A 22,672-nucleotide genomic window follows, 5' to 3' on the forward strand; every position below is an offset into this window, starting at 1 on the left:
CTGACATTTTTGTAATGTGCCTCTGGATTTATTCCGAAATCACTGTCAGAAGAGGCTGAACTCTGATCCCACTGCACTTATTTTGCAGAGACCAGCCAAAACAAAGATGTGCGTGCTGGAGTTCCTCGGAAAATTACTTCCTTTTCCTGCTTTTTTACGCACTAAAGTACAAATTGCCCCAGTTGTTGGTGAAGAGGAAGATAATCTGTGATTAGAGACAGACCCATACCCTTGTGCAGATAATCTGTGATTAGAGACAGACCCATACCCTTGTGCAAATGAAAAGTAGTAGTATTGTGTAAATTAAAGGTACCATTAGGTGAATCCCTTTTTAAATCTCCTTTACCGACAAGTATTCTGTCAGTCCTTTATATTTGTGTGTGGAAAAGTCCCAAAGCCAGGATATTTTTATGAAGGGCTGTGCTGAGTACTGTGAAGGTGGAGAAGTTCTTTTCAGCCTATTTAATAATAGCAGTATTCTTGATTGAATGCTAATACAGAAGGTAAGTGTTTTGGGCAAGAATTCTGTACAACATCAAATAAAAATAAACATTTCTCTCCTGACCTTTCAGTGTTTCATTTATTGCTGAATCAACTGCCACAGGGGGACTGGCAGAAGGCTGGAAACCTGGAGTTCCCTCTAGTGGCTGATTCCTTTAGGAAAAGTTTATATTTTTAAAGGAGTGATACTGTGAATACATTTATCCAAACACGAGCAGGATGAAAGCTGAATAAAATATTAACCTAAGATTAGGCTTCTCTCTTTCTACAAGACAGATTTTGGCTTATCACTGCCATGCAACCATAAAATTAAATGCTGCTGGTTTCCGACTGGTTTTTTGCTGAGAAAAGTGTCGTGTAGCAGGAGGCATCTAGGTAATGTGGGGGTGTTATTTTGGTGTGAGGAACTGGCTTTTCTCAAAATTGTTTGAGTTTTTAAGTGTTAATACTTAAATAAATTGGTAGGGATAGTTACTGGTTTTGAGGAGAAACTGCTCTGAGTATGGCATTCATGGCACCGGATGGATGTGTGCAAGGGCATCACTAGGGAAAATGAAATCTGGTTGGTTTTCTTAACCATCTCAATTTTAGATGTTACTCAATAGCTTTCATTATTAAAGATTATGCCCCATTAGAGTTATTACTTAAGATAGTTTTGCAATAAAGGTGTAGCAGGCTTCATAGGTGTGGTTATGGGTGCTCTGAGTAGAAATACTCACTGTAGTCGTATCTCTCACCACCTTGTCTTCAGCATTCCCCTTTGTAAATGGAAGCTTTTATTTGACTCATGTGATGCATCATTAAAACAATATCAATATTTGCTCCCTTCTTTATTTTGCTAAAAACTGAGGTTGCACTTGGTTTCACAAAATAGAGGCCATTGTGCAAATGGCTGAAGGAAAATAAATATTTTTAGTTGTGCCCTGGAAGACTGATTTTGCAAAGGCTGTACACAGATTTCCAGAGGTAGATGTGTGTGTACACACTAATCTTTTGTCACATGCCACTACTGACACTGCCACAGCTGTCTTGATAAACAACAACACAGTGTTTGGCCGGGCTAGGAGGCTGCCAAACCCAGCACTTGGAGCTGTCTGGCATGAAAATAAAAAGCTCTTTGCACAACTCTTGTTCATTGGGTCTGAGTTTAAGTGTGTGCCTTCATTAATGACCCTCTCTTATTGCCTCCAAATTCAGAGATTTGAGGGAGTTTTCCCTAAATATTTTGTGTATTCAGTGTCTTTGCAAAGTTTAGATCTAGTGCTTTAAGTCTGGCTTATTTTACTTCAAAGCCTCAGACTTAAGTTTTCTTAATGCTAATTCGTAGGGAATTTTAGCTGTGAGATGCCAGTGTAAAAAGCTGATTTGTAACAGGTATCTCTCAGTTCTGGGATTATTTTTTTTAGTAGGGTAACATTGGTAGCATCAAAAATGATGAGTAGGATCATCCCCGTATTATTCTATATAATTCAAAGAAAAAAACCCCAACAACTGTACCAAATGTGTACTGATTAGAAAGAGATGTAGGTTTTTTGAGTGTGTTTTCAATGGAAATTATCAACTTAACCTCAATTATCCCCTGCCTTCCCCTGAATCAGGTCTGTCCTGATTGTTTTTCCAGTCATTTCAAAAACACTATTCCCTTTGGCAATTAGACTCTTCTTGGTGTGGGGAAGACATTCATTTTCTAGGAGTCTTTTGGGAAACCATCTTGACTGTGCTGAATGTTCCAAGAAGAATTCAGGACTTGTTGAGTTCTGCTGAGTTTTTCATTTCATTCAGTCCTTTTTACACTTAGTTCCATTTTAGATGGAGATATTCCGTAACTTTTAAACATTTAAGCTGTCTGCATCCATGATAATTTCCTGTCCTCCTAAATGCTACTTTCTCACTGTTTGGGTTTTTCTAGACTAGTTTTAGTGCAGGATCTCTCTTCTAAATTAGTAAATTGCAGGGAAGTACTGAAACCCTAAAAGAGCCGTTTATTTAGACTTTGGGCTGATCCCTGATGTTTGACTCAAGGATCAGTTTTGTAGTCTTGGATCTCTGTTTGAAGTTGCAGTCCCTGTTGTCTTGAGTGGGGAGTATTTACCACAGGTTGGAAGCTTTAGATTTCAAGTCTAACTTGGTATCTTGCTTTTTGGGAGGGGGAGGATGTGGTGGCATTTCTGGTATATTACTGCTTTCTCTTACCCTTTATTGACTCTATTAATGATTCCTTCTCAATCTCTCTTTTACAGATTGAGGAAAGGCCAGAAAAAGACTTTGAGAAGGTAAGAAGCATCTTATCAATTATTCTGACAATAGTGCATTCTTCATTCCTTTTGGTAGGTAGAGTTTGCCATGGGTGTACAGAAATCTCCTTTAAGATCCATTGTGGGGCAAAAATTTGAATTTTTGGAGCCTTCTGCTAAAGGATTTTTGAAGATGAACTTTTCAGCCCCTGCTGACTCAATGTTAAATAGGTGACCTTCAACAGCAGTTGGCTGAAACTGCTTTAGGCCAAGCCACACAAATACTGTGTGTGTTTATTAGATCTTGGTTATGAGACCTAAGTTATTTATGTAAAAATAAATAAATCATCATAATAAAAGAGGAGGCTACTACATTAACCCTGAGTACAGTTGAATAGTTCATGTGGCCACTGCTGCAGAGTAAATAAATATCCAGAAAGGAGAGGAGCTTCCAGAGCTTCCACAGAATGTATTATTACAAGTTTTGAAAATGCCTGGCAGGTTTATACTAGCCCCTAAAGACTTTGTCCAATTAAGAATTTATAGTTAAAGGCTAAATTATGCAAAATCCTATTGCAGTATTATTTAAATACTTCTGATCTGCATTTTCTCATTAGTTTCCTTTGTTAAATCTCGATTTTGATTTTTTTTACTTAGTCTGATTTTAATCAAAACTGCATAATTTAGAAGTGCAAGGATTGGTGTAATGTGTGTATAAAAAAAAAATCTAAAACCCCGTGATTTGTCTGGAAAAGAAAGTTCTAAGCAGGTTTATCTGTGTGTGATCCTAGGGAGCACGAACTGTCTCAAGTTTATCAGCAGCTACCTTGGCTTCTCTGGGCGGGACTTCTTCACGGAGAGGCAGTGGGGACACGTCCATCTCAGCTGACACAGAGGCATCCATCAGGGAAATCAAGGTGAGAAGTAATTAAACCCAGGATAAACTATGGAATATCCTTCAGGCTCCTTTCCCAGGAAGAAGCTGGCAGTTGTGGCAGTGAATCGGGTGCTGTGAAGGAGGAGTGAACAGCTTTGTTGGTGATATCTCTCAGCTGTAAAAGGCACCTCCCATCCTGAAAAGGGAATGATAGGAGGATGGAGATAATACACTGCACTCCTGGAGAGGAGAGGAGAGAGCCTGTGACAGAAGATGATCATCAGTAGAGAAGGGCTGGGCTGTGATTGTTGGAGCCTTTGAACCTGGGTCTGCGCCTTGTCCTTAATGCTGAAGATTCTGTTTTTTCCAGCCAAGAAAGCAGAATTAGCACAAATTCCTAACCAAGAAATCTGCTTGTTTGGCAAGGCCTCAGCTTAGGATCAGAGCCCTTAACGTGTGTGGGAGAGGTGTTGAAAGGAGCACTTTGAGCGCTGCTTGTCCCTCCTGGCTGCATTATGCCCGTTAGCGTCCCTGGCATCACTGACCTTTCTCGCCGTCTCCCTCAGGACATCTATGAGTTAAAGGACCAGATTCAGGATGTAGAAGGCAAATACATGCAGGGGCTGAAAGAACTGAAGGTACTGGTGTGTGAGCATTAACCCTGGCCCCAGTGTGAGCCCCAGAGCTGCCCTTGCATGCTGTTCTCCTGGAGAGGTTGGGAACTGTGTGCAGAGTGTCTCATTAACTGGCAAAGTGTCTGTTCTGACCTGGGTTGGTTGTGGTGAGAAATGCTTCCAAGTGTTCACTGAAAGGTTGCTACTGCATGTTGTCTTTGCTGGTTTGAGGTGGTTATCATTTTATTAGCAAATTAAGATTATTTGGGTTTTTTTTAATATAGTTTCCTAACCCAGGAAACCTTCCAATATTGGGAGATGAAGTAGAACTCATCTCCTGCAGGACTAAAAACAAATCTGAGTTTAGAACCTTACATGTTTTTATTTTTATAAGGTCATGTGAGGAGTCATTTTGGTTTCATCTTTAGATGGCAGAAGATGCCCTTAAAGAATTCTTGCAACAAAACTCCATGTAACATAGCCTGTTACATGAAGAAGGAATGCTGAAGCATTCCATGAAGCCATAAATACATTTCGGTGTCACAACCAACTTGTACATCCATGTACCACCCTCTTCGTAAGTGAGCAGTGATGTGAGCTGTGGCTTTTTGGAAGAGGCAAATAGATAAATGCAACATTTGCCAGCATTAATTGCTGACTGTGTTATCAGCTCAACGCTGTGACAGATGAAGGTGTTGCCATCTTAAGTGAGTTTTCAATGGAAACAGAGTAGTTGAGCCATTTTTTGGTAAAATTTGGGGTTTTTTCCTGGTCACTGAGTTAGCAGATGGAGCAAAATAATCACTCTGCTAAAAGATTTAGGTAGTTTTTCAATCCATGCCCCTTAGACTGCCTTTTGGGGTGATTTGGACCTAAGCTGCACTGTTTGATGCTAAGAAACCAAAACGTGGCATGCTGAAGGAGTAGAGCAGAACTTCCTTAACTTTTTCCTGGCACATACTTCCTTTCCAGCTTCTTTCTGAGCTTTCCAAATCCTGGTGGCTTTCCTGTCCTTGGTATTTCCAGTCTGGAGCTGGAAAGTGCACCAAAGCACGGTTAAGCATTTGGAACTGGACAAATTGATGTCCTCCAAGACAAATCATCTCACTTGTTAATAGAAATGTCAATTAAACTGATCTAGATTTTGCCAATATCATCCTTAGTTCTGTTTATTGGCTGAAAAAGGAAGTATATGAAACTCACCCGTACTTCAGTTGAAATAATTAAAATTACACAAGTTCCAAGAGAACGTATTTGATCTGTAAACTAAAATGTTGACATGTGTGTCCTCCTTGTTTGCACATTTACACCGCTTTGTTTGTATAACTCTTTGTTTATATAACTCTTTTATTTCTGTATTAAAATCAAGTAGCGCAAAGTTTGCCTGCAGAAATGAAAAGTTATGCTGATCTTTATTTTACCAACATTTGTTGTTATAAATATCTCAGAGTCTCATATTTGAATCAAGCTGGTAGAAGGGGTTTTCAAGACACTGGGAGTTGTATCTTAGAAAGTAATTTTGTAAAGAAGGGATGTGATTTAGGAAACCTAATGGGAGATCACACATCAGGTCACAAAAGCTGCAGCAGCTTTCTCTTTCACAGTGAATTCTAATCCCTGAGTCAGTATTTAAGGGTTCCCACACTGCAAGGATCCCTGAAATTAGTGTGAAGTGGCTGTCAGACTGCCTTAATTTCAGGCCTCAGATCTTAAGTGATCTTAGATCAAGGCCAGTTTACCTTTAAAAAAAAAAATCCCGACTTGTCATCTTCAGCAGCTGCTTTGAGCTGCCAATGTGCAGGGGCAGGGGGAGGAGGGAGAAGGAAGAAAACCGGGAAGGCAGAAGCTGAAGCAGCAGAGAACAGGAAGCATTTTATCCGTGCTGAGGTAAGGCTGCTTGCTTGGAAGCACAAGTGTGGTGGGGACACGGGAGGTTTTCCTCACCTTGGGGACAGCTGGGAAGCCTCCAGCACAGGATTAATGCTGCTTTCCATAGGCAAACTTAGTGAGCTTGTGGTTTGGGGCTTTATTTTCTCACTGAAGGTCTTGGTTGGCAAAGTGTCCTTCAGTGCTGACTCTGACCGGGTTTGCTTGTTCTCTGCAGGACTCTCTAGCTGAAGTTGAGGAGAAATACAAGAAGGCTATGGTGTCAAATGCTCAACTGGACAATGAGAAAACCAATTTCATGTACCAAGTGGACACCCTGAAGGATGCACTCTTAGAGTTAGAGGAGCAGCTGGCAGAATCCAGGAGGCAATATGAAGAGAAAAGTAAAGTATGTAAATAGCTCTGGCATGGGACATCACGGGGAGAGATTTGGAGGGGGGTAGAGATCTTTAGGAGGAGGCAGCTAAATTGTTATTCAAAATTTTGAACAAGTTGCTGGTTTAATTACTGCTAAGGCAAGTGGAATAGCAGCTTATTGTGTACTTGTGATCATACAAATGAGAATTTTCCCCAAGCCATTTCTGAGGAAGGGGAGAAATGTTCTAGCTGGTTGATATATTGATATTATCACATCTCCTTTTATATTCCATCTCTAAAGTTAATCTGGAGCTGTTTTACACGCAAAGATGTCTCCAGACAGCCTGTGGGAGAGTTGTGCAGTTCAGGCAGCTCCATGGTTAAGTGTTGAATTTAATTTTACATGAATTCAATTAGTGATTTGGTGTTAAATAAAAAAACTGGGGCTTATGTTTTCAGAATTGCCTTCTTGTAGCTTGGGGCATTTGACTACACCCCACTTCAAAACACAACTCCTGGAAGATACAGTGTGGTTTTTTCTTTTTATTTAAAAGTCCAGCTAACCTTCACTGCATGGCCGTGTGGGAAGAGTGAGTTAAATTCCCATCCATTCATCTGTGCAGTCTGTAGGACTGGAGTGTCAAAGCTCTTCAGCCTGCTGCTCAGCTTATGAAATGGGCTAAATGATGCCACTTCTATATTTGGTGCAATAATAGCATCTTGGAAAAAGGACAAACTCGATAAAAATTGTACTCTTGTGGGATTGTGATTAGAGGGATATTCAAGAACTACATTGCAGTAAGCATTTTCTTTGTGTTTGGGCTTATTTTCCCCATTTTGATGGGATGCTATTTTTGATTAATAATAATCTTGTGAATATTCCATTATTCACAGGAATTTGAGAGGGAGAAGCACGCTCATAGCATATTGCAGTTTCAGTTCATGGAAATCAAAGAGGCTTTGAAGCAGAGAGAAGAAATGCTTGCAGTAAGTAACTTTTTTTTCTTCTTTTAATGGCTTCTTTGATTGGTACATTCCAGTTAGCAGTAGAGTGGAGAATGTGAGGTATGGAGAAATTTATTCACTATTCAAGTTTCTCACCAGAAGAAATATTAGTGTTTCAGGCCAAACAGGTTCAGAGCTGACTAATGCAAATAGTACTTTCCTAAGTATTATCTTATTCTTCCTAAGTATTGCATTTTGGACAGCTGTTTGTGGAGATGCAGAGGAAAATAACAGAACTGTATAACTTGTTTTAAGTCATGTTGTGGATAAGAAGATTGTCTTCAGGAGCACAGGTTCAGTTGGGATCTCAGAAACTGTGCATTGCAGATACTCATTTACTTTAGCACCTGACTTTTTTCATTCTTTGCCATCACTGCAATCTTGGCCTTCTTTGTTAACCTGTTACCTGCTTTCTGTCTTCTTGTTTTGCTCCTGCCCCTCAGGAAATCCAACAGCTGCAACAGAAACAGCAGAGCTATGTCAGGGAAATTTCCGATCTTCAGGAGACAATAGAGTGGAAGGACAAAAAAATAGGGGTAGGACTTGTCAACTCCTGAAATCTGTTCCAAGTGGCACTGTCATTCTCCACCTGGTCCTGCTTTTATAAAACCCCATGGATAAAACCCTCCTTAGTGCCTTTGCTTGGTGTGGCTGTCCTAAGATGTTGCCAGTGAAGTAGCAAATAGCAAGTTTTGTCTTTGGCCAGTATCTTAAAATCCAAGGAAAATCTAGCAGCTGGTCTGCTTTCAGACCAAGGGTAATTGATTTGCTGTGCTGCACCATTTGCATTTGCCATATGGAGAAAGGAAGTGCTATTTATAATGCAATTCCATCAGCACTGAATTTTCGCTTATTCAGATTTAATCTGCGGACTGAGCAGAAACGGGAGTGGGATAAAGAGGTAATAGAGCTATTTATAGGCTGTTGGGATGAAAGTCTCCCTTGCTTTCTCATCCCTTCCCACCACCTCTTATCAAAGCCACATGGAAGCCCACTCTGGTTTTCTTTTCCAGCTGAACACTAAAAGGCTTCCTGTGAATAGAGCAGGAGAAAGAAATATGGCAGCTTGCCCATGTTGGTGATGTCCAAGAATTTGTAGCAGCTTGAAACTGAAAATTGTCTAATTTTTTTTTTTTTATTGTTCTACTTGTACTTATATAGAAATACTGGGAGGGGGGAGTTTGGTACCAAATATGCATTTGCACATGGTACATCCCAGACCAAGGATGACTTAATGGCAGTTTTCAAATTAATTAAAATGTAAAATAAAAAGGCTCCTGAAATCCAGTGGGTCTACTTCCATGCCCTTCTGTTAACATGTAGGAATGGCATGATGCCTTCAGTGTGCATGCTAAATCCATGTGGATATGGATTAGCTTGTCTAGCAGATAGGAATAAAAAATGGACCCTCATTTGAAGGATCTCTAATGAAGAATTTGGCTCTGAATGTCTTTGGCAGGAATTCTTGGTTATTGAATAAGCTGTGCCTTTCTTGGATTTGAAGTTTCTCTCTCTGTATGCAAACTTGGTCCTTGAATCTGTAAACTCAACCTTTGTCATCTGTGCCCCTTCCATCCACTGAATATCTTAAATCTGCTCATTCTTGTCTACATTTGCTTTTCATGGCCTTTACTTGTCTCCCTTCCTTTCTTCACATCTCCTCGCCCTCTGTCTGTGTTGGGAACTCAGGCACTAGAGAGGCAGAAAGATTTCTTTGATTCCATAAGGAGTGAGCGGGATGACCTTAGAGACGAAGTGGTTGTGCTGAAGGAGCAACTGAAGGTATGCAAGAGGGATAAAAGAAATTTATATTCATCTGCTGACCCTTTCCCCCTGTTACATCTGGGCAGAAAAATTAAGTCTAGTAGCAGTAACTCAATTTTCATGTTGCCTATAAATTGCCATTTCAGGGATTTTCTATATAAAGTCCTTTCCCCTACTATTGATTGAGAGTTCTTAGTGTAGACTGGAGTCTTAAGAAGTTGTTTTTGTAGGAGACACTTCTCTGAGGAACATCTTATGCAGCAGATTTATGTTTAAAAACAAAAAAAAAGAGCTGGGATCACATGCTTTCTGTCAGGATGGCTGAACTGAGAACTGCAGTATCTGTTCTCCTTCCTGACTTCCAGCCATGTTTAATGGAATGATTGAAGCAATTGTTTATTCAGAGTATCACGGACAAGAGCACTTGACGATCCTTCCCTTTCCGAGCAGCAGGCTCTAAAGCATTGTTTTTGCTTCCCACAGAAACATGGAATAATCCCAGACTCTGATACAGCCACCAACGGGGAGACATCAGACATTCTGGGTAACGAAGGACACTTGGATTCTTCCCGAACTGTTCCAGGCACAACTCAGGCATTAAAGACAGGAGGGGAGGGGATGCTAGGTAAGTGCTGTGTGTCCTTTCAGCCCCTCCTGCCTGTCTGTCCTTCATTCATCCACCTTTGCTTGGATGGGGCAGTTGTTAATGGGACAATTAACACACCACGAAGCATGCTCCTTGTCGAATCACCCCCTGTGCATCTTCCTGCTTCATGTTGATTATCACTCCCAGCGTGTCCCTGCAGTCTCCTCCAGGGGCAAAATTCACTTCTCCTTCAAGGTGACAAAGGATGGGAATACAAATAGGACATTACAGATAAGTAGCAATCATTCCCATCGCCATTTAAACCCCGAATAGGAAAATTGTCCCAGGATAATCCTACTGTTGCTCAGTATTTTGCAGCACATACCTTAAATAATCAGGAAGAAAAGGCGTTTTAGGTTTCTATAAAGAACTTGTATGTGGTTCATTTCTATCCCTGAGAACTGTGTCTGCCTGAACAGCAATGCTGGGCTCTGCCAAAGCACACCAAAGGATAAATTCTTTGCTCCTGGTATCCTGTGGTACTGAACAGTTAAAATTAACACTTCTGCGTTTTTACTCGTTACATTAACACTTAAATTCAAAGGATATAGTTGATGTGGATAGCATTAGGAAGGAGAAATCTGGTTGGCAAAACCTCTTCTATGTGGTGAATGGCCATTTAGAGAACTATTGTACTAGTGTAAGGAAAGGAGGAAATACTTCTAGTTTGTTGGCTTTTTGATCTAAATGAACACACTAATAAATAGCAGCAGGCAGCCAATTGTTGCAAGTGCAAGTTCTCTTGCTTTGAGCTTTTGGCTGCTTCTTCCTCACTCAGTTTCTGTGTGGAAACAATGTGGAACACCAAAAACCAAGGTAAGGGTGTATTTTTAAATGTAATGTGTTTTCCGTATCTCCTAATTCTGGTGGGTTTTTTTCAGAAGAGGTACAGCATAGACTCAAAAACTAACTAACAACAAACACTATTGTTTTAATATCTGTTGCTTGTAAATACAAATTGAAGGAAAACTGTTACAACAAAAATAACCTTCAAAAAACCACAGAAGTCCCCACCCCTTTGGGTGGCTGAAATAAGGGGCGCAGATTACCTTAGCTTTGATCTGTGCTGGGAGGTCTGAACAGGCAAACCATTTGCTTGCCAATCAGATTTTACATTCAGTGTCTGTCATGTGCACTGATGATGCCTGTTGGAGATTTTAAAAGCAGAATATGACTGAATAATCCTTCAGTATTCCATTGTAATGGCATCAGACTCCTGCATGAATAGAGAGGTATCAGGGTTGAAGTTGCAGAGAATATTGCTGAGGAAAAACAGTCCTTAGAGGTACATCTGCAAGTATTGCTGTTAAATTGCACTGCTTCAGCCAGTTGTTCTCCTCTACGAAAGCTGTCCTTCCCACAGCCAAGAGCATAAATCTCCTCCTTTACAAAAACACGAGCCAGCACCAGAGACTTCTTGCTTTGAGAGGGTGGTGGTGAGTTTCACTGATCAAACCCCCCGGATCCTTACTAATTCAATCGCTGCTTTGCCTCACATAATTGGCAAAAGCTGATCTTTTATTAACCTGTTCTTCTCATTCTGTCTTTCGGGTTTTAAGTGGGGAGATGTGCTGTGGTGTGGCCCCCTCAACTTTCTCAATGGTCTTTTAGGCAAAGCCAATGAAGTGGAGATGAAAAATGAGATTTTGGAGGATGTGGGGAAAAGAGAAATCTTGCAGAATACTGAGCATGAGGAACACAAAGAGGAGTCTGAGGAGGAGGAAGTACAGACATTGCATGCTGCTGAAAATGCAAAGGCAGAACAAATGGTTGAAGAACGGGACACCCTGCCAACAGTGATGTTACCAGAGAGTAGGTTTGCAGAGCCAGCTCAAAGCCTCACACAACCTGTGTCAGGGAGCACTTCTTCAAATAGTGATAGTGACACAGATGGCTTGAGAAAGGTCACAGAGTCCCTGGGCACAGCAGTCCAGCAGCCTGAGAGTACAGAGGCTGAACACCATGACTGGAGTACAAGGACAGACGAGAACTCGGAGCTGGGCTCTCTGCAAGACCACCAGATTTTTGAGACTCCTCAGGAAATGCTTTGTGACTCAGGTACAGAGCAGGACCTGGGAGAAGCCACACTCAAGCAGGAAGAACAAGAGGATCTTAAAAGCAGCCATGCCCTGAGTGATAATGAAATGGATGAAGAATCTGACAGTACAAGTGAGAGCAGTGAGTTGGTTTCTAACCAGGCAGGGCTACCTGAGGGAGCAGTGGCAGGCTTGCTTAGGGAAGAGGGAAATGTGGAGAGTTCCACTCCAGAGGAGCCCCAGCACTCAGAAGAAAGTGCTGACAACAAGGTTGCAAATGAGGAAAAGTTTGTTGACTGCACTGATGGAAGAAGTGATAAAACAGCAGGTGACAGAACTGAAGAAGATGAGGTTGAGAACACAGTTCAGGGTCAGCCAAGGGAGACTGAGTCTGTGGGTTTAGAGGGGACAGAGTCACATGAAAGGGATGTCCCAGCAGAGTCACTTGAAAAGGAAGGCGGAGAACATCAGGCATTCATCCAACCAGCTTCTTCAGAGGACAGTCCTTCAGCATCACCAGAGGAACCAAGTACAGAAGGTAAAACTGAAGATGAAAGTTCTACAGCTGAGAAGGATGGACAGAAGGAAGAATTAATGGAAGAGCTGGAGGAGTGTTCAGGTTCTACTGAAACAGGCGAGCAAGGTGTGGCATCTGTGGAGGCAGGAGACTGCATTCCTGAGGGAAAGGGAAGTGAGCTGCAGCAGGCACAGCCAGGCACGGAGCTTGTGAGAGAGGTAACCATTCCAGAAACCCATTTAGACCTGAGTCCTTTAGATGAGAAAATTAACGAGTCAGAATCGGATACAGGGGATGAGGCTGGGGAAGGAAAGGAAAGTAGGACCGAATGTGTAGAAGATTTGAATCCAAAGGTAGAAATTCAAACAAGTCAGTGTAGTGAAGAAACAGCAGGTGGTACAGAAGGAGAGAAAAATGTTCCTTTAGAAGGTGAAGTGCAGAAGGTGGTTAAACAGGTAGAAGGTGAATCTGAAGAGGAGTCAGCTGTAGGTGTTACTGTAACTACTGAAAGCAAAGCCAGTAAAGAAATACGGAAAGAAAATGAGCAAGAGGTAGAGCTTGCAGACCACCCTGGTGGGGAATTTGCTTCTGAGGAAGGTGCAAATAATTCCCTGGCACAGAAGCCTGTGCAAGATGAAAATGTTAGTGAACAAGTTAAATTGGAGGAAGGTGCAAATAATTCCCTGGCACAGAAGCCTGTGCAAGATGAAAATGTTAGTGAACAAGTTAAATTGGAGGAAGGTGCAAATAGTTCCCTGGCACAGAAGCCTGTGCAAGATGAAAATGTTAGTGAACAAGTTAAATTGGAGGAAGGTGCAAATAATTCCCTGGCACAGAAGCCTGTGCAAGATGAAAATGTTAGTGAACAAGTTAAATTGGAGGAAGGTGCAAATAATTCCCTGGCACAGAAGCCTGTGCAAGATGAAAATGTTAGTGAACAAGTTAAATTGGAGGAAGGTGCAAATAATTCCCTGGCACAGAAGCCTGTGCAAGATGAAAATGTTAGTGAACAAGTTAAATTGGAGGAAGGTGCAAATAATTCCCTGGCACAGAAGCCTGTGCAAGATGAAAATGTTAGTGAACAAGTTAAATTGGAGGAAGGTGCAAATAATTCCCTGGCACAGAAGCCTGTGCAAGATGAAGCCAGTAAAGAAATACGGAATTCCAATGAGCAAAAGGTAGAGCAAGATGAAAATGTTAGTGAACAAGTTAAATTGGAGGAAGGTGCAAATAATTCCCTGGCACAGAAGCCTGTGCAAGATGAAAATGTTAGTGAACAAGTTAAATTGGAGGAAGGTGCAAATAATTCCCTGGCACAGAAGCCTGTGCAAGATGAAAATGTTAGTGAACAAGTTAAATTGGAGGAAGGTGCAAATAATTACCTGGCACAGAAGCCTGTGCAGGGTGAAAACATTAGTGAACAAGTGGAATTGGAGGACCAAGCAGAGGAAAGCCTGGAAGATGATGGTGATGCATTTGATTTTGATGAAGAGTCAAATCAAATATTAGAATCTAATGAAAAATGTGATGGAGAGAAAGCTGATACACAGGGAGAAGAGAGTGATGGAGCAAATGGTGCTGTTGGAAAAACTGCCCACACGGACAAAGCGGGAGAGGGAACAGACAAAATGGAAACCAAAGATGCCTTGACCGAAGGTGAAGTCTTGCAGCATAAAAAAGATGAGCCCGAAGAAACATGGTGCTTACAAGGGGAAGCGTTGGGGAAAACTGATAAGGAGGCTGATGTGGAGGAAGAGGAAATCAAAGTATCAGATTCTAGTAAAGTGGAGAAATTACAGGATCAAGATGTTTTGGAACAGGATTTGCAAAGTGCTGGCATTAAGAGGGCTGAAAGCAGGGAGGATTTGCAGGCTGGTAGAAAGAGTAAGGGTAGATCCAGAGATGACTGTACAATCTCCTGAGTTCAGAATCTCAAACCTACACGAGTTCGTGCCCTGTGACCAGTCCCAGGACACAAACATGCACTTTGCACAAGACATCAGACCTTGGAATACTCTCAGAGCTTTTTCTTTGTAGGTAACTCAGCATAAAAATGTGTATGTGGTAATGATGCAAGTATTAAGTTATTCACTGTCGTACCCAGCCACGAGAAATCGTGACTGGGTTTGGTTTTGCTGTGTCTCAGGTTGAAAGCTTATCACCTACTGAGGAAGCTTCACAAATTGCCTGTTCAAACTATCATGCAATTAAAGTACCTCTAGTGTGGATAGCTGCTCCTGGGGAATTTCTATAGGATTTTTTTTATTCTAGCCTCGTTGATCAATATCTTGAATGTACATTTGGCCTTTGTGAACTTATGCACATTATGCTTGCTTGTACTTAGATCTATAGCAAGTACATTAACACTTCATGAAGGAACTCAGCAAATCAGCCACAGTGATGGTGAAACTTCTTTCAGAATGATTAAAGCCTATGAACGAATCTTTTTTTTTAATATGAAAAGAAAAGATATTTTCATTCCACTTTGTGTTACTTCTTATATGGTCATATTCCAAAATATAGTTAGATCACTGTGAATCTGCTTAGTCTGAGCACTTTGGAAGAGCAATATGCAGTTTGGAGAAAGTGCAACATACAGGTCTTCGTTTGCTGAAAGTAATAAATATATACATGTTTACTTCATCTAGGCACTTTGCACCACAATAGGCCTTTTACACCATGTCTCACATGGGGTTTTTATTTTTTCCAGAGAAAATGTCAATACACACTGTAATGTGTGCTTAAGTTTGCTATCAAGTACTGTCTACATATGAATATATAAAATACCTATTTTTCCAAGAAGATTTTTGCTTAAAATTGCATTTTCTTACTGCATTATATTTTTTTGCAAATTCTGATTCTGAAAGAATGTTTTTATCTCTGAAACAAGTCTTACCTCTTCCCTTCTGGAAAGAAGGTAACTTGGCATGTCTTAACTCTTGCTAGATATCAGACCAAAGACGACTGTTGTTTTGTGTACTAGCCCCCCTGTGCCTTTTGGAAAAGCTGGATTGCTTTGAATTGCTGGCATAAATTAGGCTCTTGGACTCCCTTGCTGTATTTCTTCTTGCAGCTCTGCCAGTGCTTGGGAGGAAGAGCATGTTTTGCATATATAAATATTCATTTAAAGTGTTAAGCAATGAATGTCCCAAGGGAATGTAAATCGATGGGGGATGTGGGCTGTGGAAGGCTGTATTTGTGTTGATGTTACAAAGTTGTCAGAGCACAGACAGACTGCAAAATTTGAAGATGTATATCAAAATGTACTGCTGTATATAATTTAAATAAACATATTTTATACTTTAAAGTACCTGTCCAGAGCACTGTTTCTAAACCTGCATAAGTAGTTAATTAAACCTGTATCATTTCAACACCATTTTTCTGCAGCTTTTGCTCAATTTATTGCCTTGTGCTACGTAGCTACAAGAGCCATCTCCCTAGGACTGGGCAGCCTCGGGGTTTGAGCACCTTGAATATGTGATGGCACCTTAACTGTAGAGCACTAACAGGTCTGTAACCCTGTAACTCCTTTCTTGTGGCTTCTCTCCAACTTAACAGCAGATCCACCATGGTTTCTGTAAGTATTGGCAGCTGTTCCTAAGGGGTTACACTAAGTGCTAATCCAAAAAGTCATAGATCTTATAAGCATTTCTTATTAGCATGTAGCAGTGTTTATTTAAAGATTTGTCTCTGCTATACTCTCAACAGTAATATATGGTTTAATGTTGGAAGTAGGTTTTAACTGTTAAATAGACTTAAACAGATGATTAAGTGTTCTTACCAGGCTTCACCTGTACTGTGGATGGATCTACCAGGGTGAAATTCAGCACATGCCATTATATCCTGTGTTTCTTATGAGTTCATTTCTGATTTTAACTAGTTTTTCCACTTCAGAAAACAAAGCGTTTTTAAGAGAATTCCTTCTTAAAGACAAGTCACAGGAGCAGAAACACCTGCAATCTTACCTGTCCATGTACCGGTTTTGATCCCAATCCCAGTGTAACTGGGAGCAAGAACGAGGAGAGGCAGTGCAGAGTAGCTGGTGTGCCAGAAATCCATCCTGGAATGTCGAAAATGAGTATGTGACCCAAGGATGAAACCTTTGTCTTCCAGAATAACCCCAAATGCTCACTGGGTTTTCTGGTCATCACCTAGTGGCACATAAATCCTGTAGCCCAGGTTTGTGCATATCTGAATTCAGAGCTAGCCTGAAATGCTTTCAAAAGCAGTATCTCAAGAAACGTACTTGGTAAAAAAGGGGAAAAAACAGTGAAAAGGTCTTGGTCAGTATCTTCTTTACTATAGAGAAGAAGAGTCCTCCTGTCCCCCTCAAAATTGTACTGCAAGCTGGTGTCTTCCAAATCCTGTGCTGTCCCTGGCAGTGCCCCTCTTCTGAGAAAGACAGGAAGGCATTTTCTCATCATCCAAAATAAATGGACAGATCTGGAGAAGGAGTACTGCCCAGCCTGCTCTGAGAGTTGGATTGTTGCAGGCTGTTCTGAATAGCTGCTTGGGGCTGGGATTTCATGGGATGCCTTTTCATCCTCCAAGAGCAGTTTACCCCTTTCATTGACATCAGGGTTAGTTTCTTCCTGGGCCACACATCATGTAAATCAGCCAGTTAAAACCAGCTGCTTCCCATCCCATGCTCCCCTCCAAGTGGAAAGAGGGTCTGTGGCTGATTTGGGAATGTTTGGTGCCACTGGAGCAGCCTCTGAGTAAGCAATGCCTTGAGTCACCTGCAATGCCAAGGCAGTGGGAACAGTCACTGGACTTAGAAACCATGGCAGAAGACAGTGGTCAGCACCATCCTCACCCCTCTGTGTCCTGCTCCCTCACAGGCCCCATCTCCTCCTCAGTCCTCTGTTAAACTCCTTGGCATGTGTAGGCCATGAACTGGTGCAGTGAGTACCCTGGAATCACATTTCCAAAGTTAAGTGAGGTGAATGTCACACTCTAATTATTCACTGTAGTATCTTTGTATGTGGAATAAGGCTAATGATTGTTACAGATGAGAATTTTAATTAGCTGCTTCCTGTCCTGATTGAGTAGATTGTTCTTTTCTGCTCACCTGTTCCCAAGGTCCTCAGATCCTTGATTTGTTGGAAAAAGGCCTCCTAAATGCAAAATTAAGGTGACCCTGCAGAGTAAGTTTTCTGTGTTAATGTGGGGGTTTAAGATAAGTGAAACCCAAGAGACCCTCATCTCTACAGGCAGAAAACTTCTCTATGTGAATGGCAATTTTTTAGCAAATTAATTTTTCCCTGATCTGGTAAGTCTTGCTGTCAGCATGTCCCAATGGGGTGCACAGATGTCCATAATGAGGGCAGAGAGAACTGAGGGTGAGATCAGACTTGAAGGTTCATCCCAAAATGCATCCTTTTTGCAGGGAAGGGGGTTTGGGAAGGCCGGTGTGCTTCCTCACTGGAAGCTGGAAGAAGTGTCCTTTCTTCAGGCAGGCAGATTTCACCCCACAGCAGTGGTTGTGTTAGTGAAAGTCACAACTAAACTATTTTCGCGATCAAAGTGTGTTACTTGGCCCCTTTGCAGTCAGTCAGTTTGGGCTAATTTTGTAGTGGCCTAAAGGTTTCCTGCTGCACCAGTCCTCATTCTCTTTCCAGTCCTTGGAAATCCATTTCTCAGTCTTTGCTGACCTGTGAATCCCAACACAATCTCTTGAGTCCAAGCATCTCCAACCTGTTTGCTGTTCTTGCTTTCTTCATTGACCTTTATTTTTCTTCCATATCCTTCATCTTTTGCAGAATTTCTTTCTTAAGTTTTATTTCCTTCCCATACAGATCTGTGAAATTGTTTTACTGTTTTGAAGGGGTTTATACTTGTACATTTTGGTTACGGGTGGTATTTACAAAAAAAGTGGTTTGGGTTTTTTTGGTTTTTTTCGTATCAGTGCTCAGGTGTAACAATGTTGGGTGTGTTACAAATGGATGAAAAACAACAAAAGGATAGGACTTCAGGAGGTTCAAAATTAATCCATAGATCTGCTGACCTGGGATGTCACGCTAAGATCTGTATTTGGGTATTGCATCAGAAGCCAAGGTAAAGGTTTTATTCCACGCTCTGGAATGGGACTGTATGGGAGTGTGTGTACCCAGGAGGGGAATGACATACCACGTTAATGGACTCTACATGTCTGCTGTACAGAGGGACTTCCACTGGGAAACCAGTTTTCCCTGTGATTTGGTTCAATACAGACTTGTGATTCCCTTTAAGTGCATGTGCTAACAAGAAAAAAGGGAGAACCACAAGACTTTGGCCTGTTCAGGAGTTGTCAGCAAAGAAGAAATGGTATTTTTAAAGCTCTTCAAAAATATTTAAGTTTGCCTTTCAACAGAATTTACCTGATAAAAGCCCACCAGGCTCTTATGTGTCATTTATCTTGCTTTCCTAAAGTTTACAAACAAATCTTTTTCTTGAGTGACCTTTGGATTTTAACCATTTAATCAGCAGGCCAGACCTCAGCTGTGGAGTTGAGCTCTGAACAGCCAGGGCTCTGCACTGCTGGCAAGGGAGGACAGCTGAATAAACCTGCAGTGAGACCCAGCTGAGGTCAACAGATCCTCTTCTAATGAGTGTATTTGAATGTGATGTTCCAGTGTACTCCTGCCTGAGGTGTACCTGAAAAAACTGAGCTTGCTAATTCATGAGGTCATTTGGGTGGTAAAAACATGTGTGAACACCTGCTAAAATGCTTTCACGTTTTGCAGCCCTTAATGGGGAAGGAAAAAATTACTTGGTTGTAGTTCTCTTTTCCAGTTGTCTCATTCTGTAGAGTGCACTTTATTAATGAAGGCTGCACATACCCATGTGCTGATCTGTAGCACTTCCAAGTCCACGTGTAGCACAGAAGTTGGTGCAGATTGTCCATTGCCTCTTGATGCTTGACCTGGAGAATTGACAATGAAGAGAAAAGAGAGTTTTACCAGACTGCTGTGTTCGAAACACAAATAATTTAATGGGCAAATGTTTTTCTGGTCATAATATTGGAGATAAAATGTCACTGGGGAAGAGTTAAAGTGCTGAGAATGTGCTTAGCTGTGATTATAGGTGTTTACAGTATTGTCATTGTATTAAACTGTCAAGATTTGTGAGATTTTGTGTTGCAGTTGTGCTTGACCCTAGAGTTCTTGCATGCTAACCTAACGTAGAAGATTAGCCTCTTTGCATGCAGCTGGCTGCTGCTACTGGCGGGACAAGCATGTTCTGTGAGAATGACATAACTCCCCTGGCTGCAGCCCCCTGCCAGCCCTGTCTGGGCCTCGTGTCCTGTGGTACGTGCCCTAACTCCCCCCATCAGTAGATCACTAACCTTAACGGTTCAGTCACGTGTCTCAGATGCGCTCCCTGATTGCCGCGCCATCAATCAGCGCTGAACTCTCCCTTTTCTCTTCCAGACAGGCTGAAAAAGCTCATTGATGAACGGGAGTCCTTGCTAGACCAGGTAAGCACAGGGGAAGTGAAATTCTCTTACCAAATCATTAATAACAACAGCAAAGGATTAAGAAAATGAAAATAACCCCCAACACAAGGGGTAGAGCAGCAGTGCTGCTGTCTGGTTGCTCCAGCTGCCTTGCTGGCCACTCTATTCTTCCTCCAAAACATTTCTCCTGTGGGTTAGCTCAGGATACATGGAAGATACAACACAGTGTGCGTGCACCAAGCTGTCACGTTCAGTGTCCTCGGCTACCTGAAACTTCCTCTGCAGGGCCATTTCTGAATAATAACCCTTCAGACTGGCCAAGCCCAAGGGAAAAACAGGCATGGCTCAGAAACTGTAGAAGCAAACTTTCTTTCCAAGAGTAAGCCCTCCCCTTTGCTGAGTCTGTGGGTAATGCGCCATTTGGAAAAATATGTTGGAGGAATTGCAGATGGGTAAAGAGCAATTAAAGGAATTATTGCTGGTACCATGGTATTCCATAGTGGCTATAAAGCTTATTCAAAAAACTTCAGCTGGTCTGTTGCCCTGCAGGACACTCTGTGCTTTCATTTATGCTCAATGACCTTGGCCTTGAGACTTGCACACAACCAAACACAGCTTTGGGAGTTCTTAAGAATGTTTTACATCAATGTGCCTGCAGAAGATTTATGGCTTTTCTAATAAACCAGTCATCTTTCACTCATTGTTTTGGTCCTGAACTTGTACATAAGCACTGATGTGTAAAATACCACGAGTCATTTGCCAAAAGAGTTTCTAGGATGTTATTTTGTAACAAAAGGGTTTTTTCAATTTAGGTTTAAAACATATATAAATACTTAGATATGTTATTTCTATTATATTTTTATAATATAATAATTTATTATATATTTTGTATTATAATAGTTTTATAATACTGGAGTGAATTTGAGCGATAATTTCCCTTGGTGATTTTAGTAACTGTTTTGTGTCCTTCAGATTAAAAAATTGAAGGGACAACTGGAAGAAAAGCAAAGGAATGGCAAGATGGAAAATACCCAGTCAGAAGATGAAGTTCTGGAAAACGGGACAGATATGCACATGATTGACCTCCAAAGTGAGCTGTATTTTGATTTTAAGAGAATTTCGTGCCCTGCATGTGAGTGAGAAAATGTATCCGTACAATAATAACCACATGGCTCTGAGTAAGAATGAGCCTTCAGTTCCAAGGGAGCTTCAGCCTGGGAGCAGCCATGCACCTCTACAGAGGTGAGGGAATTAGGAGCCTTTGTTTAAGATTGCAGTTGGACATCTCTGTTATTGCTCCTCAGGAGAGCTGGGGTGAGTTCAGATTAATCTGCCTTCAGAGTGGTTGTCAGGGAATCAGGCAGGACTGGGAATGGTGCCTCTCTGCTGGGCACTTACTGAGAGAACTACTCTCCTGCTGCCCCATGGAGATCCCTGATGCATGGAAATTTTATGACAGACTTGTTAGAAACTGTTCACACTTGTTCTGACATCTCTGATAAATCTGCAATTCTTTTAGGAGATGCCAACAGACAGATCAGTGATCTCAAATTTAAACTAGCAAAGTCTGAGCAAGAGATAACAGCATTGGAGCAGAATGTAAGTTTTTGGCTTGTTCTGTTTGTTCAGGCATGGTGAGAATACAAAGAGAAAGTGTATTTTGATAAATGATAAATGAAATTGTGATTTTTCTCTTAAAAAGAGACATGGGAGTGTTGGAGCACGAGGGCTACGATGACATTTATGTATGGGGAAGAAGGAATATATTACTCCTCTGTACTGAAGGAAGAATGTTCAAAGACAGAAGTACCTGATGAACTCTGCAGAACACTTCCTTATGCCTAGCTATCAGCAAGTTTTAAATGGGTCCCAGCATGTGATGTGGTAGAGATGGGTTTTATACACAGCTGTTCCATTTTGATTGTTTGCTCTTGTCCAGAGTGCATCAGCAATGCTCTTGCTAAGAGAAATTTAGTCAGTGGACTGTATTTTTTGTTGCTGGAAGCATATTAGATAGGGATATGTGTAAAAGGTCGGGAGTAAGTTACTGTTGCCAGGCTTCCTTGGTGTATGGTTTTTATTCCCTGAAAATGTGCCTTTGTTTTATCAAAGAGGAGTCAGCATCTCTCTGGTTATTCCTTGAGTACTTGTGGAAGAGTAAAGCTTCAGAGTAACTTCTTGGTACAGCTTCTAATCCCAGCCTTTGCCTTCCCCTCAGGTAATACGACTGGAAGGCCAGGTAGCCCGATACAAAACTGCTGCTGAAAATGCTGAGCGAGTAGAAGACGAACTGAAGGCAGAGAAACGCAAACTGCAGAGAGAGGTAACTCCACCTGCAAGCTGTCACAGGTCAGCTCGCTCCATGTGGGGAAACCTGCCTCTCCGGGGTGTTCTAGAGGAGGAACCACCCTTCTTGACACAGCAAGGAATAAGCATCTAATTTTTTTTATTGCTTTAGTTACTCCTTCTAAAAGTGCAACCAAACTTGCAGCACTCAAACTGGAGTAACAGTCATGGCTGTGAGCTCCCACTGCCTTTTCACCATTCCTTCCTGAAGTGACTTGCTAAAGGGATGCGAGTTGTTCTTTGTGATCCTGTTTTTCTTGCTCTGCCAATCTGTTCACGCCTGTTTGAGGTAGTGTGGCTGTCCGCAGACTCTGTCCATGCCTGTGTCTCTTAGAGCCTCAATACCTTTATCAGCTTCTCTCACACTGCCTCCTGAGGCGTTTCTTTTTTTTTTATTCAGTGTGGCTCCTTGCTTGCTCTAAATACTCCTTGTGCTTTGCTGCCTGCAAA

The 22,672-nt window shown here is 41.6% G+C and overlaps 1 protein-coding gene across 1 annotated transcript in view; it reads left to right on the forward strand.

Annotated features, from left to right (window-relative positions):
- The window catches only part of LRRFIP1 (LRR binding FLII interacting protein 1), a 58,443-nt gene that overhangs the window by 31,747 nt on the left and 4,024 nt on the right, over positions 1 to 22,672 (forward strand). Inside the window, exons 13-23 of the mRNA XM_017747121.1 lie at positions 2,742 to 2,774; positions 3,527 to 3,652; positions 6,331 to 6,501; positions 7,365 to 7,457; positions 7,919 to 8,011; positions 9,165 to 9,257; positions 9,723 to 9,864; positions 19,851 to 19,897; positions 20,849 to 20,966; positions 21,396 to 21,475; positions 22,095 to 22,199. Of these exons, the coding sequence (XP_017602610.1) occupies positions 2,742 to 2,774; positions 3,527 to 3,652; positions 6,331 to 6,501; positions 7,365 to 7,457; positions 7,919 to 8,011; positions 9,165 to 9,257; positions 9,723 to 9,864; positions 19,851 to 19,897; positions 20,849 to 20,966; positions 21,396 to 21,475; positions 22,095 to 22,199 (1,101 nt within the window). The remainder of the gene's footprint in view (positions 1 to 2,741; positions 2,775 to 3,526; positions 3,653 to 6,330; positions 6,502 to 7,364; positions 7,458 to 7,918; positions 8,012 to 9,164; positions 9,258 to 9,722; positions 9,865 to 19,850; positions 19,898 to 20,848; positions 20,967 to 21,395; positions 21,476 to 22,094; positions 22,200 to 22,672) is intronic.

Source organism: Corvus brachyrhynchos, unplaced genomic scaffold, assembly GCF_000691975.1.
Source record: "Corvus brachyrhynchos isolate BGI_N302 unplaced genomic scaffold, ASM69197v1 scaffold671, whole genome shotgun sequence".
Lineage (NCBI taxonomy): Eukaryota > Metazoa > Chordata > Aves > Passeriformes > Corvidae > Corvus > Corvus brachyrhynchos.